The sequence below is a fragment of the Notothenia rossii genome (genome assembly GCF_949606895.1).
Source record: "Notothenia rossii genome assembly, chromosome: 10".
NCBI classification, from domain to species: Eukaryota; Metazoa; Chordata; class Actinopteri; order Perciformes; family Nototheniidae; genus Notothenia; species Notothenia rossii.
This window is the reverse complement of record NC_136908.1, coordinates 24,600,196-24,622,850: the sequence shown is the minus strand read 5'-3', so window position 1 is coordinate 24,622,850 and position 22,655 is coordinate 24,600,196. Positions and strand designations below refer to the sequence as shown.

At 39.4% G+C, this 22,655-nt stretch overlaps 1 protein-coding gene across 3 annotated transcripts; it reads left to right on the top strand.

The window, feature by feature from the left end:
* Positions 1 to 3,043: 3,043 nt before the first annotated feature.
* bmp8a (bone morphogenetic protein 8a) lies at positions 3,044 to 22,239 on the top strand. 3 transcript variants are annotated; one of them, XM_079655343.1, is made up of 8 exons: positions 3,044 to 3,102; positions 4,717 to 5,813; positions 11,068 to 11,260; positions 12,315 to 12,463; positions 13,210 to 13,389; positions 18,594 to 18,673; positions 20,966 to 21,076; positions 21,523 to 22,239. In XM_079655343.1, the coding sequence occupies exons 2-8, from the start codon at positions 5,282 to 5,284 to the stop codon at positions 21,670 to 21,672; spliced, it is 1,395 nt and encodes a 464-aa protein (XP_079511469.1). In that variant the 5' UTR covers positions 3,044 to 3,102; positions 4,717 to 5,281; the 3' UTR covers positions 21,673 to 22,239. The 3 variants fall into 3 exon arrangements, with proteins under 3 accessions (XP_079511469.1, XP_079511470.1, XP_079511468.1); XM_079655344.1 differs by lacking the exon at positions 3,044 to 3,102 and adding an exon at positions 3,792 to 3,857; XM_079655342.1 differs by lacking the exon at positions 3,044 to 3,102 and having other exon boundaries at positions 3,989 to 5,813.
* Positions 22,240 to 22,655: the final 416 nt, after the last annotated feature.

Genomic DNA, 22,655 nt, shown 5'->3' with positions numbered 1-22,655 from the left:
GTATTCTGACCATTTATAAATGTTCTGCATTTTATGTGTGTGAATGGGTTTGGTTTGTTAGACTATAAATTATTTGTCAATTATTTGATTATTCAATTAAACCTAGCAGTCTCATGTGCTGAATTAGTGTCAATGACCTAATTTAATAGAATGATCTGTCAATTGATCAAACTGTATTTTTAGGCATTTCAATTTGGACATTTCATATACAGTGGGGCAAAAAAGTATTTAGTCAGCCACCAATTGTGCAAGTTCTCCCACTTAAAAAGATGAGAAGTCTGTAATTTTTATCCTAGGTATACCTCAACTATGAGAGACAAAATGAGAAAAAAAAATCCAGAATATCACATTGTCTGATTTTTAAAGAATTTATTTGCAAATTATGGTGGAAAATAAGTTGGTCACCTACAAACAAACAAGATTTCTGGCTCTCACAGACCTGTAACTTCTGCTTTAAGAGCCTCCTCTGTCCTCCACTTGTTAACTGTATTAATGGCACCTGTTTGAACTCATTATCAGTATAAAAGACACCTGTCCACAACCTCAAACAGTCACACTCCAAACTCCACTATGGCCAAGACCAAAGAGCTGTCAAAGGACACCAGAAACAAAATTGTAGACCTGCACCAGGCTGGGAAGACTGAATCTGCAATAGGTAAGCAGCTTGGTGTGAAGAAATCAACTGTGGGAGCAATTATTAGAAAATGGAAGACATACAAGACCACTGATAATCTCCCTCGATCTGGGGCTCCACGCAATATCTCACCCCGTGGGGTCAAAATGATCACAAGAACGGTGAGCAAAAATCCCAGAACCACACGGGGGGACCTAGTCAATGACCTGCAGAGAGCTGGGACCAAAGTAACAAAGGCTACCATCAGTAACACACTACGCCGCCAGGGACTCAAATCCTGCAGTGCCAGACGTGTCCTCCTGCTTAAGCCAGTACATGTCCAGGCCCGTCTGAAGTTTGTTAGAGAGCATTTAGATGATCCAGAAGAGGATTAGGAGAATGTGATATGGTCAGATGAAACCAAAATAGAACTTTTTGGTAAAAAGTCAACTAGACGTGTTTGGAGGAGAAAGAATGCTGAGTTGCTTCCAAAGAACACCATATCTACTGTGAAATATGGGGGTGCAAACATCATGCTTTGGGGCTGTTTTTCTGCAAAGGGACCAGGACGACTGATCCGTGTAAAGGAAAGAATGAATGGGGCCATGAATCGTGAGATTTTGAGTGACAACCTCCTTCCATCAGCAAGGGCATTGAAGATGAAACGTGGCTGGGTCTTTCAGCATGACAATGATCCCAAACACACCGCCCGGGCAACGAAGGAGTGGCTTCGTAAGAAGCATTTCAAGGTCCTGGAGTGGCCTAGCCAGTCTCCAGATCTCAACCCCATAGAAAATCTTTGGAGGGAGTTGAAAGTCCGTGTTGCCCAGCGACAGCCCCAAAACATCACTGCTCTAGAGGAGATCTGCATGGAGGAATGGGCCAAAATACCAGCAACAGTGTGTGAAAACCTTGTGAAGACTTACAGAAAACGTTTGACCTCTGTCATTGCCAACAAAGGGTATATAACAAAGTATTGAGATTAACTTTTGTTATTGACCAAATACTTATTTTCCACCATAATTTGCAAATAAATTCTTTAAAAATCAGACAATGTGATTTTCTGGATTTTTTTTTTCTCATTTTGTCTCTCATAGTTGAGGTATACCTAGGATGAACATTACAGGCCTCATCTTTTTAAGTGGGAGAACTTGCACAATTGGTGGCTGACTAAATACTTTTTTGCCCCACTGTATATAATAATTAAAGGTCAAGTGTCAAAAACTTTTCAGAAGTTACACCTTGGCTTTATTCATTCTCTAATAAAATATCTATATTTATTTTTTGTTTCCCCAGTTGTTTATCAGACAAATAAGCTATTTCAATACATTAACTTTGGCTTTGAAAACGTGCTTCTTCTAATTTTTGTAAATGTAATTGACTAAATTATTATTTTATTAATTGAAAAATACTTGTTAGGCGAATCAATAACTAAAGGTTATCCATTAGAGAAGAGTTGTTTGGTCATTTTTGTTTTTAGAAATGTATCATTGACAAAATATTTGTATGTCTGAGTGTCATTTGCAGCACAAATTGGCCTTTAAAATGGTACCATTGTATGCACCGATGTAGCACTTTTGAAAGCGTGACGTTTTTCAGATTCTTTGTATCTATGTAGACATTTATTTTGTAAATCTTGGACTATATCACCACGATAGTTTTTCTCTAATAAGTAGTGTACATTTACATCACTGCCGACATCATTCATTTACTTACTTTTAGAGCTATGAAAATGTCCATATGTGTATATTTTTTTAAGTAAATTGGAAGGAGAAACATGGTTATCATTTTGTGTACCGCCCACTGTCACCCATGCGTGACGGCAGACAACAGACGGACATTTCTGGGTCATTATCCTGTAACAGTTTAGGACGCATCCCATTGGATCTTCACCTAAACACAGGGGACATGGTAGTCGTGATAGTTGAAAGTTATTTTATTAAATTGACCTTTTTAATGTATATTTCCCCTGCAGCTGTGTCTCACACGTTATGTGTCCTTGTGAGATAGAGAGGGAGTATTTGAAAATAGCTTTGCCCTGTTTATTTGGTGGTTTTACCGGAGATGATGAGGTCTCTGCAGCTGTGTGTACTCACACTCACTCCTCTCATTTTCTGTACACTCTCAATCCATCTACGCCCGTCCTCCCTGCAGTCCATCTGTCATCCCAGACTTAACTCTGATGACAGTCCCCGCTCTGTTCCACCACTTCTGTCTCTAAGGAATGTCCTTTTTCAATTTCACTTGGGTTAATATGGTTTCAAGGGCATTCAGTTCCCCTTCATTCTTCACTCTTCACTCTTTGTCACTCCCTCTGTTCTTTCACCTCCGCCCCTTCATCTTCTCGCACTCCTTTCACCATTATCAGACGGAACTTTACTGAAGTTGCAGATGTACAAAGTAAAGAAAAACGAAATGGGCAGAGGCTGCAGAGCGTTAATTCCTGGCATTTCGGACTCGCCCTTTCAGCCAGGACAAAATGGACCGCGGTCAGTTTGGTTTGGTCAGTGTTATTCATGCCTTTCAAGTGACCACAAGTACCAAGCCGCTTTGAAGAAAAGAGTACACAAACACGGGCTGGCACAGGGCTGAGCCTCTACTATATTTGAGTCATATTCTCCCTGCAAGTTCTTTCGGTTTCAACACCCTCATGCACAGAGAGTGTTTGCATTAGGGAACTGCAAACTAATGAGCGACTCAGCAGTCCCCAAAAACCTGCCACTTCAGAAGTGTTCATAGGTCTTTATTGTTAGCTCGATGCGCACTTACTTGGTAGTTAAAGTATGGTTTATTGTATTTTGATAAAAATTACGGATGGAGTGTTTAACTGGCAAGCCTATAGCCTAAAAAAGTAAGCTAGATAATACTACTAATAACGTTTACAGACACTGTCCATAACATTTTCACGTCTGCAATTGAAGTTTTGAATACATTTAGGCTAATTAGCTTTCTTCAAATTAGCTTGCCAGCTAAAAAACTTATGCTAAAGTAATTACTGATACAATTGTTAAAACACAATGATGTGGTATAGTGGTATGTTGCAAAGAATGAAGACGATTAACACTGCATAATTTACTGGTTTAGTTCTTGAAAGAAAATTGGCTTTAACAAGGTAGCTAGCTAAAAAACGATTTTATATAAGCTAGCAAGAGCTAGCCACACAGTCCTCACAGTGGTTTTAAGTATGTTTAAAGATATGTGGCTAAGACCCACAAAATAGGAAAGCCAAGCAGTTAAAAAAAAGGTACTTCAAAGTAGTTTTTATCAACTAATTTGGTAAATTATTTACGTTCTTATTGATAATGTATTCAGTTTAATTTTGGACTTCTTCGAGGTAAGTAATATCTTCTAGTTGCTCTGGTGCATTTCGAGCAGAGCTCAGCAGCAGTGAGAGTGTATTTTAAATATGTGTAAAAGTTGCTCATGACCAGGAGGTGGTTTCCCTCCCAGCTTTCGCCTCTCGCCCTCCTTTTAAGTCTTGACATCTGTAGAGAAATTAAATACACTTTGAATCTCTTTCGCTAGTAAGTAGAGAATTGCTGCTATTCACCGGGGCCATCAGGCCACTTGACGTACTTCCCACCAAGCCGCCTGAGACTTCACTTTGAGTAGCTATGAAAGGAAGCAGTCATGAGGAGATGAAAAGATAGATGGGTGGAGGTAAGAAGGAGAGAGATGAGGTCTTACTGGGAGACCACTGGGAGGGGTGAGGATGGGATGTAGGTTTAAAGACTTGAAAAAGACTGAGAGGCGGAGGCTAGGAAGGAAACTCCCTTCTGGTTATGAACAACTGTAACACTCGCTGAGCCTCATACACAGGACACACTCATTGCTGCTCAGATCAGATGCTGTGAGAGTGTGCACAAGAGCTACAAGAGAACTCTGGCCGTGGACAAGGATTAAAATCAGGAAACAATTTTCTGGAGTTTTTTTATAACTGGATTAAGAGAGACATCTGGAGATGTGTGGGTGGGGAGTCGTATTGAATGGATGATGAAGTACCCAAGGAGGAATGGATTAAAGCTTCCAGCAGTGAATGATGACTCCCATGAGGTATCTAGTTGATCGTTGACTAACTGCAAGTGTGAACTTTATTTCCTTAGGAGGCAATGTAGGGTTGGAAGCAGATCTGATGACACAGCTCTCAGATTTCACTCCAATCTCTGGGGCACCTGCTCATCACTGAAATTGCTTTCCATCCTTCAAGTTTACAACTTCAAAGCTAAGACCAATCTTCCACAGGGGCATAGTTTGTCTGTATTCAAAACACATTGTGGAACCTTGTAATTATGCCCTCACTCTCATTATCTCTGTTTCTTCTGTTGCACGACTGCAAGGTGAGGGAGAAGTGGATCAGAGGGTGAGGAGATTTTTTTCTCTTCAAGATTAGACAAGGTAGCCTAGGGAGAGAGGAAGGCAAAAAGGGGGGAGGGAGAGATAAACAGAGGCAGCTTAAGGCGGTAAACACGTCCTGTCCAGAGCCAGCTCTCCTCTAAACACATCAGGCATACATCAGCATCTGTCTGGAACAGGAGGACAAACCAAAGCGAGTTACAAACACTATTGCTGTCAGTCTGGAAACACTGAAGGGAAGATAAACTGAATAAAGTAAAAAAGAAGCGGATTATTATTTACTTTATAAATCTAGATTTGCCAGCCACCACAGCCATGGACTCAGACGTCTCCCACAGCGTCCCTTGTCTTTGCAGCAAGAGGAAACAGCAGCAGTTGAGCAGAAGCAGCAGCAGATTATCTTCCAGACCCCATCAGCCTCTCTTCCACCCCAGGACCCTGCTGCTGCTGCCCCTGCTGCTCCTGCTCGGCCTCTCCCTGTGGAGCCAGCAGGCTGAGGCCCTGGTCCACTCCAGCTTCAGAAGGCTCAGCGGCCGAGAGAAGAAGGAGATGCAGAAGGAGATCTTGTCCATCTTAGGTCTACCAGGGCGACCAAGACCTCACCCCCCGCTGCGACCACCCTCCTCCGCGCCGCTATTCATGCTCGACCTGTACCACGCCATGTCTGCTGATGGGGAGGATGAAAGGAATGAAATTATTGTGAACGGACCCGGCATGGGGAGGTTTGGCGGGGCAGAGAGGTTGGTTCAGGTCAGCCACGCCGTCCTGCCGACCCTCAGCACCCACCAACCCCCACTGGGCACGGTGGTCAGCGAAGCTGACACGGTGATGAGCTTCGTCAACCTGGGTGAGTAAACTGTGACCTCATACCTGGAGGTAATGCCTGGGGAAAGAGCCACTCAGGAAGTGAGGCAGTTGGCATTCCTGGGCAATCTTTGAAAATGTCATACTTTGTACTGCATAGTAATCTGTATGTGGCTACTGCTTACTGCCTACTAACCAGTGGTGTAAAGTCATTAAGCACATTAACTCAAGTACTGTATAGTACAATTTTGAGGAACTTGTACTTTACTTGAGTGTTTGTATTTAATGCTACTTTCTACTTCTACTCCACTACAATTCAGAGGTAAATCGTGTACTTTTACTCCACTACATTTATTTTGTACCTTTATTTACTTTGCAGATTTGAGTTATATCAGACTTTAGTTACACCTGGAGTATGCACAAGCTACCCTGCAGTATACAAAGTCATTAAAACCAACTTTGATAACACTTTAATACATAAATAATTATAATCAAAACATATCATATATATTATTCTGAAATGGACCAATCTTCATAATGAGTACTTTTACTTTTGGTACTTAAAGTATATTTAGATGCCAATACTTTTGTACTTTTACTTGAGTAACTTCTCCCACCTCTATTACCAACATATTTTCAAGTATTCTGTTACCAGCGGACTGTTTACACTGAAGTTAGCTTTAGCAAAACATCTTCTATGAATCAGCCGACTTTTATATGGTCCAAGCTACAGTTAAAAAAAAAACTGTTAATTACTCAACATCATTTATTTCAAAATTAAATAATTCAAGGAATATTTCAAGGAAAATGTAAACCAGCAAATATTTTATTGTTGGATATTTATTTTCCTCAGTATATATAAGTGAGCTGTCAAACCTTTCCCTCTTTACTGTACCTTGGGATTGAGTATGTCTAGTAAGCTCAGATCTCATACTCAGCAATTATTTTGAACGAACTTCAAATCGCACTTTATATTCCATTTTAAGTAATGCGTAGTACTTGTAATTCAATTTTAAGCCTACTCTAAGATTTTACTTCACTTCATTTCACAGGAAAAATACTATACTTTTTTTTATTAAACTACATTTATCAGCCGTAGTTATGAGTTCATTTTGATGTTAAGATTTTACCGAAAAAACGTAGGCTACATGGGTTGCAAAATATTGTTCAAGACAACTAGTATAATGCATAAAATATAGTTGTAAACATAAGTTCCACCTTGACCAGCTGAAACATTAAAGTAAAATAAATATTTTCCCGCTATAACTTGGCCGGAGGCGACCAACCACAGACAAACACATAGCCCTATGTAAAACCACACATGTTGTTTTTACATTTCTGTTTGGGTACAGATCAAATAAACCAAACGTAACATGCAAATGATTATGCTTTAGAAATGGTGGTAGGTAAATGTAGTTTCCTTAGGAGAGACTAGCTGGCACCGCGTGTTTCTAATGTTTATGCTAAACTATAGGATAGATGGCTACTGGCTACTTGCTTTATATTTTCCAACATACATGAGAGTTGCATCAATCTTCTATTCTAACATTTGGCAAGTAAGCAAAAACTGTAGTTTAAATACGGAAAACTACTTCCTAGAAACATCATCAGTATTGAATTAGCAGTTTGACTCCACAGTTCGGCTACCATAGGGCAACTTTATGAGGATGAAATTACACCTTGTGAACTTGATGACACTGACACTGTCATCTGCTACCGTTTCAGTTTCCTCGCTTTGAAAATGTCCACAAACATTCACCCCTACAGAGAGGATAAAACCAATGCCAGTAGGGATGAACTATAGGTTTCCGTTTCCACCCAGCATTCCACCACCCTCGCTGATGCGGCAAACTACGCATCGCTAATCTTTCATCCTGTTGAGTGGTCAAATGATAATATACAAGCTGTCTCAGAAACATCACTAAAAGACATACATAAATATAATGATATATATAATATGTATAAATATCTTATATTTGCTTCCCTAAATATATTATAAATACTGTTGAACACCCAGACCCTGGGACTGTTTTGGTTTCCGTCCAAAGCTCCCAGCAGCCTGACTGATGCCTATCTGTCATGGCATAAAAAAATTAAACATCCTTGTCTCAATGGCTTCCTTCCTCCAGCTCTTTAGGAATTGGATGGTGATCTCCACCCAGTTGCCGTGGGAAACATCTCTGTGCTCGGTGTCTCTAATGAGCATCAAATGAAGGGTTTCCTTTTTCTGAAATCCTCTTCTGTTTTGGAGAAGAAAATGCAGGCCTTAAATTAATCAGTCAACACTTCAAAGTGCATTTCATCCTCCTAACTGAACGATGTTGTAAACAAAGGTGACTCACGCCTCCAATAAAAACCCACAGCGCACGCCAAGGTTTCCCTTCAGACGGTGAAGCTTTGTACAGTTCTACAGAAGTGTGGCGGAACACATCACAGAGACTCGAGGACATGAGATGCATCTACAAAGTTAATTGTGTATTTGCGTATAACTTGCATTCATAGTCATTGAAAATGTGTTTGTTATCTGACTTGTATGCAGTGGTTATACAGATAATTGAGGGTAAATGTAGCAATACTCTAATGTAAAAAATGCTCTGTTACAAGTCCTACAATTTTAGCATAAGCCTCAAAATATACTTTAAGTATCAACAGTAAAGGTACTCAAGATTCAGAAAGGCCCATTTCAAATTAATTTGATATATAACATCAGCATTGATGCATAACTGTTAATATCACCTGAGGGTTTCATCTGATGAAGATGGAGCTTATTTCAATAACTTCATAAACTGCTGGGTAGCAAGAACTCAAAAATATTAACTAACATATTTGTTGATTTATGTATTTTATTAATAACAATATCTGCAATTTAGCTAAAGCTGCCACATGTGAACTGGAAAGTACATTTTACCTCACAAATCTGGAGATGTAGAAGTATAAAGTGATATAAATTGAAAATGTAATCACTTTACTTGAGTTAAAAGAACTTGGAAACATTCCACCACTGCTCAGATGGTCCCAACTGTAGTTTTCCATAGAGCTTTTGCATTTGTTGAATGATATTCTGCAGATATGCTTTATAAAGTTTATTTTTCTGTCACTAATGGGGCGAAGCCTGCGAGCTAGTTCAGGCAGTCAACTCGAGCACTTATGCTGCATTCATACATAACGCCCCTTGCCACTCTACAACCAACCAAACAGAGTCTCCTTAATATGCTGCTCTATTTAACCTGCCAGATCTCTCTCTATGCATTGCTTGCTGCTGCTATTGCTGCAGCTACTTCCACGTCACTGCTGCTTGCCTGCCCCACCACCACCCCAGCTTCCACCCCAGCTTCCACCTGTAGGCTCTGGGGGTTAGTTATTTAATCATCACTCATCATGCTATGTATATCTGTGGAGTGATGAGGCCCGAGCCTAGACGCCAAACTCAACTATATGCTGCTTCTAATAAACATGACTTGTCTGACTGAAATGTAATCAGTGTGTGTAGTTCATATAAGTTGAATCAAACAGGCATGGGTGTGTGTTCCTACGCATATGTAATGGGAAGACACAGCTGGTTGGAATTAAAGGCCCACTGACACACACCGAGCAAAAAAAAAAAGGAAACGGTCCGAAGCGAGTTGAAAATACTGCTGTGGAGGGAGCGACTCTAAAAATACCAAGAGGGCTGCAATTAGTGGTGTGTGTGCTGAGCAGCTGCTGTGGTTCAGAGCACTAAGTGTCTCTAATTACTGCTGTGTGTATGTGTGTGTGTGTGTGTGTGTGTGTGTGTGTGTGTGTGTGTGTGTGTGTGTGTGTGTGTGTGTGTGTGTGTGTGTGTGTGTGTGTGTGTGTGTGTGTGTGTGTGTGTGTGTGTGTGTGTGTGTGTGTGTGTGTGTGTGTGTGTGTGTGTGTGTGTGTGTGTGTGTGTGTGTGTGTGTGTGTGTGTGTATATATATATGTGTGTATATGTGTGTTTGTGTGCAAACCCCAGTGCCCATAGCCTTTCGTGTCCCTGTGGGGTTCCACAAGGACACACACACTGCATGGCTTCATATTTATAATGGGTGTAGGATGGTGTGCGTTTGCCAGCTCACTTCTGGATCTCCATATTTTTCTTTCACAGAGGGCCACATGAAGTTGAACATCACACGTTCTCTAATCTGTCAAACAGAAGCCGTTGAGGTGCCTTTAAGAAAGACACTGCACCTTCATACGGTTCAGTGAAGTGGAACACTGGTAGAAGACGCATTTCAAAATGTTACTTCAGTAAAGTATGACTTAGATTATTTCTACAGTGAAGTTTGGATATCCAAACTTCACTGTAGAAATACTCTAAGTCATACATTCAATATCTTTATTTGTATTGGTAACAGGGGCAACATCCCCTCAAGTATTTCCATGTTATGCTTCAAAATCATTCTGAAATAAATATTGTTGTTTTTACTCCACTAAATGTTTCCTGATATCTAAGTGAACTTACTAAATGATCTCATAATGTATTGATGGTTAAAAATGAACTACACAGTACACAGTATGCTTTGAAGCATATCATTTACGACCCCTTCTGAAGTACTTTTCAATCATTGTATTGCCAGTTTTTCTGAAGTAATGGAGGAATACTCATCCTTCCTCTGTGTCATTGACTCATCTCCCGGTGATGTCACCTCCTCCACACCTTCACTCTGTTACTCTCTGTCTCCAGTGTCCTCTTACATCTGTTTCAAACTAAGACTTTCCCCTTTCTGTTTCCTCTCACGCCTCTTGTGTCTCTTCTGACACATTTGATCAACAACAAAACTTCCCACCTGATCTTTCTGACTTGTATTTATCCCTGCTTTTTTATAGATTTATTTGTAGGGTGGATTTTAAAGACAGTCTGACTTTTTATTTAATGACCAGTGACCACATTATTAATCTATTAGCCTTTGTATGAATGTCATTGTTCACCAGGTCTCTGTCAGTTTTGAATAATTAAGCACTACTTGTTAAAAAGTACAACACATAGAAATATGTTTTCTTATTTTGATTTCATTTATTTGATCAGTCACAGCACACACTGAGGGTTCATACTATTATTGTTTTGAGCAGTATAACATGTTATACTGGCCAATCTAGATAAAGTGAACTGTTGGTACATGTTATCTTGAGTTGGTCTTATGGTGTTGACTAAGTGTTTTTCAATTTTTTTTATAAAAATGTGTTTTACATTATGATGTAGTGTTTAGTTATGTGGACCCCATTAAGAGTAGTTGCTATATATGACTATTGATACATTACATAGTAAGTACGATAATGTGTCTCTGTCTCTGCAGTGGAGCAGGAGCGAGACCTCCTGCAGCCTCGTCCGTACTGGAAGGAGTTTCGCTTCGACCTGACGCCCCTCCCTCAGGGGGAGACGGTGACGGCAGCAGAGTTTAGGATCTATAAGACCCTGACTATGGGCCAGAGGGCCAACCGGACCCTGCACATCTCCGTCTACGAGATCCAGAGAGACAACAGACACAGGTGAACACTGACATGGAACTTTTTACTGCAGAAAGAATAGAGAGAATGTTCTCTTGATGCATTTAATTCATTTTTGTGACAGCACCTTCGTAAGCTTTTAAATGCATGCCTTTGACGACTAGAGGTGTATTTTCACAGTGTTGTAATCGTACTTAAGTTAAGGATCTGAATACATCGTTCACCATGGCACAGGTGTATGCTTACCTTTGTTTCTGTAGCAATCTAGGATCTACTCTTAAAAGTTCTGGACTCCTCTTTATATTAAGATTACTTTTAAGTATTAAACTCTAATCATTAATAATATTGCCTGATTTTAGGAGTTAAAGGTCTGTTATCATGCAAAATGCATTTGTGGTTGATGTCTTTTATACGTTTTATACGTTAATATGTGTCCCCGGTGTGTCAGGGAACTCACAAAGTGTCAGAAAACAAAATCCTCTCTCTTTTTTCCTCCGTACCCAAATCTCTAAAAACGAGGGAACGGTTATGAAGTAATATCGGCAATGTGGGCTGGCTTTACACCCACGGCCCTATCAGAAACGTCGCTATCAGAAACAATGCGCGACGTGTTTTGGACGTAATATGGTCTTTTTTTTACATGAGCAAGCATCGCTAACACTCAGAGCTAACCTGTACTGAAGAGAGTGTGTGTAAAAAAGCAGGAAAATAAAGAAAGGAACTCACCTTGTGGTAAACCCGCAAGAAAATAAGCATTTGAGCTCCATACTGTTTCAGAAATAATCTTTTAGCATTTAGCTGCATCCGAGTCACAGTGTGGCTGTTGCTCAAAAGGGGGCGGGGCCAGCAAAGAATCAGCCATTCTCTAACAGGGCTGAAATAGAGGGATATGAGGGATGTGTAAAATGCATGATTTGTTTGGTGTTTTGAGCAAAACACATCATAGAAATGTTTTTTATATATTTGTATATATCTGAAACCCATAATATATGCCGTAAAATAGCATGATAGGAGATCTATAAGAGGAATGGCTTCTATATCCTTCACTTTCAGCTTTTTAAAAATCATTGATATTATTTCCTGTGTATTCTCTCAGAGAGCCAGAGCTGGTGCTGCTGGACATGCAGTCGGTGCCCGCAGGACAGGAGGGCTGGCTGGCCTTCGACGTCACCACGGCCTCCAACAACTGGCTGCTCCACCCGCGCAGCAACCTGGGCATACGTCTTTATGTGGAGACAGAGGAGGGTGAGTGCAAAAGTAAATGTTACAACCCTCGCTTAGGTGGTGTAAAGTAATAGATGGGCAAGTAAAGCTCAAAAGCAGAGAAGACTGATAAACCTAAGCTAGTATTTCAGTTGGTCAGTTTTACAGCTAAACTGTATTCTGCACATTAGTAGGTCAATTTCATTTAGTGGATGCTTTTATCACAGCAAATGAAGTGCCGGTGCATTTGTTTCAAATTAGTTAAACCTTTATCGTACAACATGTTTTTAAAATCATCATCATTAGTATGAGAACCTTTCTTTTTAATATCAAATAATAATTATCTGAATTGTTATCTCCTGTAACATTATATAGAGACTTATATGAAATGTTATATAAATATCAACCATGAAGTTAAAACACAGGAACACAGAGTGGAGACTGGGCTTTACCTTTTCCAATAATGTACATTTTGTTTTTGTGTTACCAAAAAAATTTATGTTTGGCACTTCAGATCAAAACCATAACAGATTTCAAAATGCAAGACCAAAAACCATGACTAAAACCATTCAAATGATCAAGCTGTTTGACATTTGGCCTATCTTTAAATGCTGCTGTCATTTTTACAAGCCACCAGATGTCACTTCATGAGGCTTCATCAGCCCATCACTATGTGACGTACTCAGCTGGGGATTTACACCCTGATGATTTTAAATGGTTGATTTAAATAGCTCCTACCACTACTACTACAGACTGAACTTTATTCTTATTCCTGTGCCCTCCCCTAGACCGCTCCCTGTCTGCAGGCTGGATCGGGTTGGTGGGCCGCAGGGGCCCCCGCTCCAAGCAGCCCTTCATGGTGACCTTCTTCAGGGAGAGTCAGGTCCCGTGTCGCCCCCCACGAGCTGTCAAGCCGCATCCTCGCAGGAAGAAACCCAAATACGACCTCCCAGTTCCCAGCATTCAAAGTGAGCGTCCAGAAGCAAATCAGCAGACAATGAAAATAGAGATAGACAGAGCTACATTGTTTAAACTCAAGTAGAAACGTTATACATTTATTGACTTAAAGGTAGGGTAATGGAGAAACCAGCTCGAGTGCGCTAGAATTTGAAAGTACGCAGCCGATAAAAATTTGCCACTTCCTTCAGACTTCCTTACAGAGCCCCTCCTCCAACACACACGAACGTGCACATGACCAATGAGGGCACGAGATAAGTTTGTGCACAGATGGAAGGCTGACAGGCAGGTAGGCCATCCAGTTATTTTAGCCAGCTCAGATAATTGGTCGTGCTTTTTACAGTACTACGTCTTCCACAGATGAAATATTTGTATATATTTATTGTCAAAGCATTTAATTTATTCATTGCTATCGGGATGTTAAGAGCATTCCATGGAATATAACAAAAAGTGTTTCTGAAGTGAATTACCTACCCTACCTTTAACTCAATAATGTGATTTAATAAAGTTTGATGCTAACATTAGCAACTTTATGCTACCGGTTGAGTGAGGCTGTAGCAGGGCCCTGTGTTGAATCCAGAGAACATGTGTATTCATCCTATGAACTCAAGTTTCTACTAGCTCATTTGTTGTTTCTGCTGTAAAAATGACCATAGTCACGCTTAATGATTCTCAAAAGATGAACCCTTACTATTTAAGATATACCAATATATCTCTTAATCTAAAGGGCTAGTTCCAAATCAATTCTCTCAGTGAGAATAAACTATTTTGATTTCAATTTCAGGAAAGAAAGCTAGCTTTACAGCATACAGACATTTTGAATGTTCCTGAATGTCTTTTTTATTAAAATAAAAATAAAATGAGATTAAGCTGTGAAAAGTATTGCCATATAATAAAGGAAAAATCTGAATTATTTAAAAAATATATAATTATTTTTCAAAAATGATAATCACTACCAACAAAGGGAACCAGCCAGGCACAGGGGGCACTCCAGGAGGCTGGCATCCCCAGAGGAAGGGGCTCCATACAGCGACGGCTGGCTGGAGGAGAGTGGCTCTGAGGCCGTGCCGGAGGCAGCGTCCTGGGGGGTCGTGGTGGCGGTGGTTGTTATGGGAGTAGCAGAGGCTGCAGGGGGTGCTGAGCTCAAGGCAGAAGGGAGAAGCGGTTGTTGTGTGTGGTGATGTTGGTGGAGATGGGATAAAGGGGTGGCTGCTGCTCCTTTGGGGCCCCTGGCACCCCGTTTGCTGTGGAAGAGGCTGTGGAAGGAGATGCGGCCGTGGCGTTTGCCAGCCGCACGGCACTTAGGGTTAGGGATGCCGCTCACCGAGGAGTGAGGTAACTCGGAGTCCTTTTCTGATCCCATGATCCCAGAAGAGACACACAGGCCCGGATATTGCCCCCCGAGACACTTTAATGTCTTGCAGAGGGACACTCAGCTTCACAAAAACACACTCAGTCACACACACAAGGGAGGACTTGTCCCCTGTGAGAACCAAACTGGAATGCAAATTATATCTGAGTTCCTGTTACTACACACTTACACACAAAACATGTTCTTTTCTTTCTTTAAAAAAAAATACTGTAACACTTCGAAATCCTTAAAACAGACTCATAAAAAGACACGTTGAAATGGACACAGACACATGTAACTCATATATAAATGGATGTTTATTTCTTTAAATATCAGATTATAAATTCACTTCTAAAATCTGTAATAAAAACATTAAAACACATGTTGAAACCTGTACATACACTGCACACACAAACACACACAAAAACACACACACATTACACACACACCTCTGAATGAGCACAGTTGAAAAGTGATACTTGTGTTCACGTATGTATAATTACATTCTGTGTCCTCACTACAATTACAGGCTGTGTAAGCTGATGTTAAGGAGTGTGTAAGAAATACTAAACAGCATGCTTTTAAGTTATTTAGTTGCATTTTATTTTTGATTATGTATTTAAGTGTTTGTTTGAAACACCTAAAAAAAGACATTTAAAGGGTTTATTTATTCAATATCCCTTTTCCTTGAAGATGAATGCAATTTTTTTTTGTTTAATTAATGAGATGTTTATATGTTTATATTTATTAATTGAACGCGGGAAAACCGGAGAGTCCCGGAGAAAACCCAACATATCACTATAGTCAGAACACAAACTAAGAAAAGGCTCAGGACAGGGAATCGAACCCTTACTTTCGAGTCCTGTTGACGAAGCCTGAACCTGTAGGGCAGGGCTTGATGGCAAACAATATCTTAAATAAGTTCTTATCTTTAAGTATAAAAGGCATTTTTCTTCCTTCAAGCTGAATACAATATAAGACATTTTTTTTTGTTTAATTAATCAGATGTTTAAATTAATTGAACACGGGAAAACCGGAAAATTCTGGAGAAAACCCAACATACAGTCAGAAAACAAACTAAGTAAAAATGGATTGCTGTTGTTTTTGTTTCATTCATTGAACACAGGGAACCCGGAGTACCCGGTCTAAACCTCCAAAAACCCTTTCACTTAAATAATACAAGACCCTTTCCTGCAGACATCTGAGATGGTTCTGCCCACTGAGGAGAAGAATCTGCAGATTTGGCTACCCTGTCTTGGTGTTGTCGTCAGCCGATAAGTGGCGAAGCCGGCAATGTGTTTCTCCAGTGCAGGATCCTCTAAGTACAAAGAGCTAAGCACCATTTCCGCGCAGCCGTACACCTTACATAGGTCCCGGAAAATGGCCTTGTCAAGATCTTTCAAGGCCCCAGGTTTGGTACCAAAATCAACCCACTCGATATCGGCCATTGTTTTCTCATACAGACGACTAACGATGTCATTAACGTTTTCAAGGGCGCAGTCCACTTTAGCTTTCATAAAAATCCGCGAAACCAGCCTCTGCATGATTATTTTGATGGCCGCTTTTGTTTCCTTGGACGTTTCGACTACTCTTACCGATGTTCGTACCAGTGACTGGCTGTCCTTAAGGGCACTTTGTACTCTATCACTGTGGCCACCAACCTGAGTTTTCCGCCACCACTTCATGAGTGCCATGAAATCCCACACTTTGTTTTGTACCTCAATACGCATCTCCGCATGTGACACTAATGTGTCAGTGTGAGTTGAGGGCTGAGGAGCCACTGATGTGCGAGGTGCCTGCTTTTGAATTGAGAAAACATCAGGCAATTCATGTTTGAGGAGGTATGAGAGGAGGATATCAGTCAGTTCCTTTGTGAACACAAGGACTCCAGCACTGGGAATAGTGTTAAGACCCTTGAACACACTAATCTGATCTCCAACCTGTGTTTTTTTCCCATTCCTTGGCTGAAGCAGACGATCTACATCATCCATAAGTGACTGCACTGTGGACCTGCTGTCAGCTTTGGAGCCCTTCTGAAATGTAGCCTTCAGTTGTGCAAAAATGCGAAGTATCCATGCTTTTGCAAAGTGTTTCGTAAAAAAGTTCCTTATCTTGCGCTCTATATCTTCCAAAGAAAGTTTGCGCTTATCTGTTCTTTCTGATGTTGAGGTTGCTGCAGCTGCCATCTCCTCGAAACCCTCCAGTCCTTCAGCTATTGCCATTGCAATATCGTCTGCAAGAACTGAACTCTCCTGAGAGCTTTGAGACCGCACAATCTCGGAGTCAGTATCAGACACAGGAGTCAGAAGAGGTCCAATGATCTCTTTCACCTCCTTGTTGATTATGTCCTGGACAGTTTTACTTTTTGCAGAGTCAGAGCTGCCAGGGGATGAGCTATTCTCTGGGGTCTCAGTCCTTGCACTTTTGACTGGGGACTGAGAGTGGTCACTGTTGCTTGCCTGCCTCATATCTTCGTAATTTTTTGATTCTGCCAGCAACAAGTGTTCTTTTGGTGGAGAGCACAATAATCTCGTTTTGGCGGCAAATTCCTTTAACATTTTGGTGGCATGACCAACCATAGCATTAAGTCTGTTAGGTTGAGTGACATGCTGGCCATTTGTAAACTCTGCAGAGTGCATACTGGTGAGGGAAGAGACGAGACTTTTTGCAACCTCTTTACTGATCAAGGTTTTCAAGCGCTCCGAGCTAACACTCTGCACTCCTTCCTTCAAGCCCAAGACGTCGGCAACACTCTGAGTGAGTGTGGTGCCCATACTTAACACAATACTCTCTTCCGACACAACAACATTTGTGTTCACAATGCCCTTCAACAAGTGTGAAGTCACAGATGTTACAGTGCTTAAAATAAGTTCTGCCAACAAAACTTTAGTTGCGTCATCTGGGGTGCCGATATCTAACAACTGCAACTGTTCTTTAGTTATGCTTTTATAAAAGTTCTCCACCTGGGGACGAACATTATCCACCCTAACCTCCAGTGTGTTCATTGTCTGTGGTGTTCCTTGTCTATCCATGGTATTGTTCCTGAATAATTATTGCAGATAATCTTAGATGTGTTCTGTAAATGTTTGGTATGCGCTGGTGTGTTAAAACTACCGAAAGCGATTTGGAATCTGAATGTGGGTCCTATTTGCAAACTTTTGAGAATGCTGTCATGACATCATTTGGAAATGGCTTTGAAACCAAAGGCATTCCAAAATGATGTCATCACCTTGCTATGATGTCATCATCTGATGAAAGTACAAAAGCAAAAGACTGTTCCGTGTCACGGTTGCTAGGCAACGGCAGCATACATAATATTTTAAAAATAAACATTTTTAGACCATTCTATCTTGTTTCACTGGAAAAACTGTCTAAAACTCAAAAATGTACAACTGAATCAGGAGAACTTCAATCTGAGTTGATCAGGCCAAATATCACCAGATGTTTGCATTTTACAAGGATTGGGAATTTTACAAAGAGATGTATTGTATCTATTGGGATATTTGAAGTTTCACGATATGGAAATCCTCTGTCATATGGAGATGGGTTCTTCAGAGGAAAACAGTTTGTCAAATCTATACATCTATTACATTATGCAGATTTCAATTTGGGGTAATATAATTTTTAATTCAATTAAATTCAAATAGCTTTATTGGCATGATGACATACACTATTGCCAAAGCTTTGTACAAACAAAAACATGGTGACACATGATGTATAATTAGTGGTTTATCAACTTTAAACCTTAACATTACAAAAGAAAAGTTAACTCAAAATATAAAGTCCTATATTGAACCCCTTCACTTTTATTAAATAAAATTACTTACTTTGATGTAACTAAATGTTGTTTTCTTCTCTGTTCAGATCGGAGTCCTGTTAACACCGGAGCTCAGCCCTGTAAAAAACATGAACTCTACGTCAGCTTCAGCGACCTGGGATGGAAGGTCAGCTCTGCATTTCAGTTTTGAGTCTTCATTTATATTTGCGTTCAACTTTTTAGGTCAATTTAACTTTTTTATGCAGGTTTATTATACTACATGTTCATATACCCTGTTCACACAACTTCACATTTATTTTTTATGCTGCTTTTGAAGAGAAGAAAAACGATTTTATATATATATATATATATATATAAATACTAAGCAAAGCATTTTGAAAATATTCAAATAAGTGATAACGTTTAAGAAATGGAAAAATCTATGAAAAGCCAACAGTATATTGAAATAACATAGAAGCAGATATATATATATATCTCCTGAGACCCAGAAAGAAAAAGGTTTCAAATGTCCTTTTTTTTTTATTATCACACAAGTCTTTAGGGTCGTATAAACATAATGACTAGCAAAATCTAAAACAAAAATATATATATTTTTGTTTTATTGTGTGTCCTTTGTAGAGGACATCGGGTGTTAGTTATGCGAAGCATAGTATACAAACAACAGTAACATACAAGTACATTTAGACAACATTAGAGCACAACAACTCAATGCAACAAATACTGAGCCCTCATTTGTAGTACTCTATCCTTTGTTGAAATGCAGCGATACATCTGACACTTGATGTATGTTTTCCCACTGCATCCGTCTGCCATGAACCCTACAGAAACCTACGTGTTAGTTTTGGCCCATAGTGGACTCCATTTGTGTTGTGGAAAATGGGGGAAATAAAAAGTTAGCAAATCCCCATGTCCTCCTCAGAGGACATTCATAACAACATTTAGTTTTAGGTCAAATAAGTATTACACTGCTCTGAAAACTCACTACACTAACTCCTAAGATGTTCCCTTACTATAATTAATAAAAAATATTGAACTCACAACACTGGTAATTACAACATTACAAACTTACCATTTATCTGTCTATAAATAGTGCTTGTGTTGATGGACGCCATTTTAAAATACAATGAATTTATCTTTTTCAAAGCCACAGCCCCACATATGTCATAAGTTTGAAAAGCCCAGGATGTCCTCTGTGAAGTACAATTGGACTTAATGCTGTGGCATGTATAACCTCAAAGTAATGGACCAAACCCCAATGTGCTCCACAGAGGACAAACATGAATGGGTGGGCCTCTGGAGGATAGTATAACTTGGACAAAAATCATAAGATTACTTACTAAAGTATGTTGAAAATATAACAAAAAGGCATATTATAGTCATTCCAAATGATCATAAACTCACTTCAGAACAAACTACATAGAACATCATGTAACAAATATCAGAAATATTATCATAGTATGTTGAAAACATCGGAAAAAAAACGTCATTGTATGGTTTGCTGAAAAAGGTCAAGGATAATAGACAAAATAAGATTAGATTTAACTTGTCGTGTTAAACATTTCTGAAAAACCAACGGTAACCTTTCTGTCATTGCACAGTGTTCAAATAATGAGACATAAAAATGCAGTATACAATATAGAAAACGTAAAGTTATGTCGAAAATATCAGAAAAAATTACATAATCGAACATTTATCAAAAACAACCTTAAATTCAACTTTATTGTCATCGCACAGAGTACAAGTAACTGAAATGCTATGTTAGCATAAACATCCTAAAACATTGTAGTATGGAATGTTGTAAATACCAGAAAAAAACGACATACTATGCCGAACATATCATAAAAGTCGACATAGTATAGTTTATTGAACATTTCAGAAACAAACGACATAGTATAGTATGTCGAAAATATCATAAACAAATCACCCTCATAAAGCTCCACTGGCTCCCCAGCCCCCCTCCTGATGACGTACAAAGCCCTCCATAACCTGGCCCCATCCTACCTGACTGACCTCCTCCCCAGACACACTCCCACCCGCCCCCTCTGCTCTACTGCTGCCAAGTCTCATGTATTATTATTATTGTATTATAAAAACGACAAAGTATAATGTGTCATTAATTTAAAAAACGACAAAATGTTGAAAAAATCATTAAAAACAACATAGTATAGTTTATAAAAAATATCATTAAAAAACACATAATATAATATGTGGAAAATATCATTTTAAAAAAAAGTGTAGTTTGTCGAAAAATACCATATCAGAAAAAGCTACAGAGTATATAGTATGTCGAAAACACCAGAAAAAACAACATAGTATGTCGAAAATACTTATCCATGTCTTATTGATAGTTGCCATTCTGATTCTTCCTTGATTGAATCATATTATATAGTGGTAATAGTTCACTAGATAGTTGTGGTGATGTCCCTGCCTGTAACTAGACTCTTGTGGTTCTGCTCAGGACTGGGTCTTGGCCCCCACTGGATACTCAGCCTACTACTGTGACGGAGAGTGCTTTTACCCTCTGGGCTCCTGCATGAACGCCACCAACCACGCGCTCATCCAGCAAGTGGTCAGTACAGCCAACACACACTTCGACTTGAAAGTTGATCATTAATGACTTCATACTACAATACTCTATGAGAAGTAAACATTTGTTCTTATGTATGCTCTAGACGTAATACCCTTTAATACTGTTTTCTTGACTTGCTATAAAATGTTGTGTCGAGTGTTGGGGATAATTCATATTTCAAAAAGAACTGTACATCAAAACAAAATTGACACTGAGAAGCATTCATTTGACACCTTTAGTTAAGGGTGACTTTAGACCAACATTTGATACATTTTTAAATCACAATATTGTTATATAGTGTTACTCGGGAATCCTGACCAAAAAATACCTCGCCACCAAACTGAATAAAACATATCAGTCATAAGTTATTTGACCTATGATACATTTAAGGATCAGAGCTTTGGTTAAATACCTGTATGTTAATAACTGTGTCCTCTCTGCTGCAGGTCCACCTGCTGAAACCGGACGAGGTTCCTAAAGCGTGCTGCGCCCCCACCAAGCTCAGCCCCATCTCCGTCCTCTTCTACGACGACAACAACAACGTCATCCTCAAAAAACACCGCAACATGGTGGTTAAGACCTGTGGGTGTCTATGAGAGTGGAAAAGGTTCCACATGGAAAGTTATGAGTCAAATTTGTATCAAAATGTACATGGTGGATTATTTCTTTCCAGACATGCACTCTTCCAGCAGTAAATATTTCTGTAAACAAGTTGGATTACAAAGCAAGATAAATCTATTTTAACATATATGTAATACTATTGTTTGAGTTCTGATTTAGTATCAGTGGCTTGTGTGTTTCCAATCCAATCCATTGATTCCAAATCAAAACTTTAGCTTTTTAAATGACAGCTTTGTCTGATATCTATCAGAGAAAGCTGTCATTTAAAAAGCTAAAGTTAGTTTGTTTCCAAATTGTATGATTGGCCTTTGCACTCAATAGCAGAAACCTGTATTTGACAACCTTTACCCAACTTGGGAAAGCCACAACTCTTTTGGTTTCTTAACAGCAGTCTTCTCATAGATGGGTTTGAATTGCAGAACATGCTAATGATGACTGTAAACAAGACATTAAAGGACAACAGTAATATTGTTGCAGCTCTAAAGTCTATATAAAGAGAATATGTATAATTGTTTTGAATTAATAAAATAAGTTCACATTTTCTTTTGACTTATGTTCATTAAAAAAAGGACTGAACACTTTTAGAGCAGTGCAAATTATGCAATAACATTCAATTTAGTGATGTGAAAAAGGTATTTCCGTTTTCTTTCCTCACATAAACCAAAAGACTAATTGATTATTAAAATATATATTATTAAACTACACTTTAATGTAATTAATAAAACACACCTTTCATACAGAGAATCAGTCTATCACATTAACAGGGTATATGCAGGAATCCTGAAGTCAAATGTAAAACCTTTTAAGACCCTTTCCATACATTTTAAGACGTCATCGCCACTTGGAGTTCTAACCGGTCACATTGGCGACACACTTTACCTCACATTGACTATATACATTATGGATTGTCCTTCCTCCTTATCTTCCAACCATTTGGACGCAGACTTGCATTTCCCCA

Excerpts from the sequence above, each read along its gene's own strand:
- bmp8a (XM_079655343.1), top strand. The coding sequence starts at position 5,282 with ATGGACTCAGACGTCTCCCACAGCGTCCCTTGTCTTTGCAGCAAGAGG. Across the intron at positions 11,261-12,314 it reads CAGAGAGACAACAGACACAG|AGAGCCAGAGCTGGTGCTGC; the intron begins GTGAACACTGAC and ends GTATTCTCTCAG. Across the intron at positions 12,464-13,209 it reads TTATGTGGAGACAGAGGAGG|ACCGCTCCCTGTCTGCAGGC; the intron begins GTGAGTGCAAAA and ends GCCCTCCCCTAG.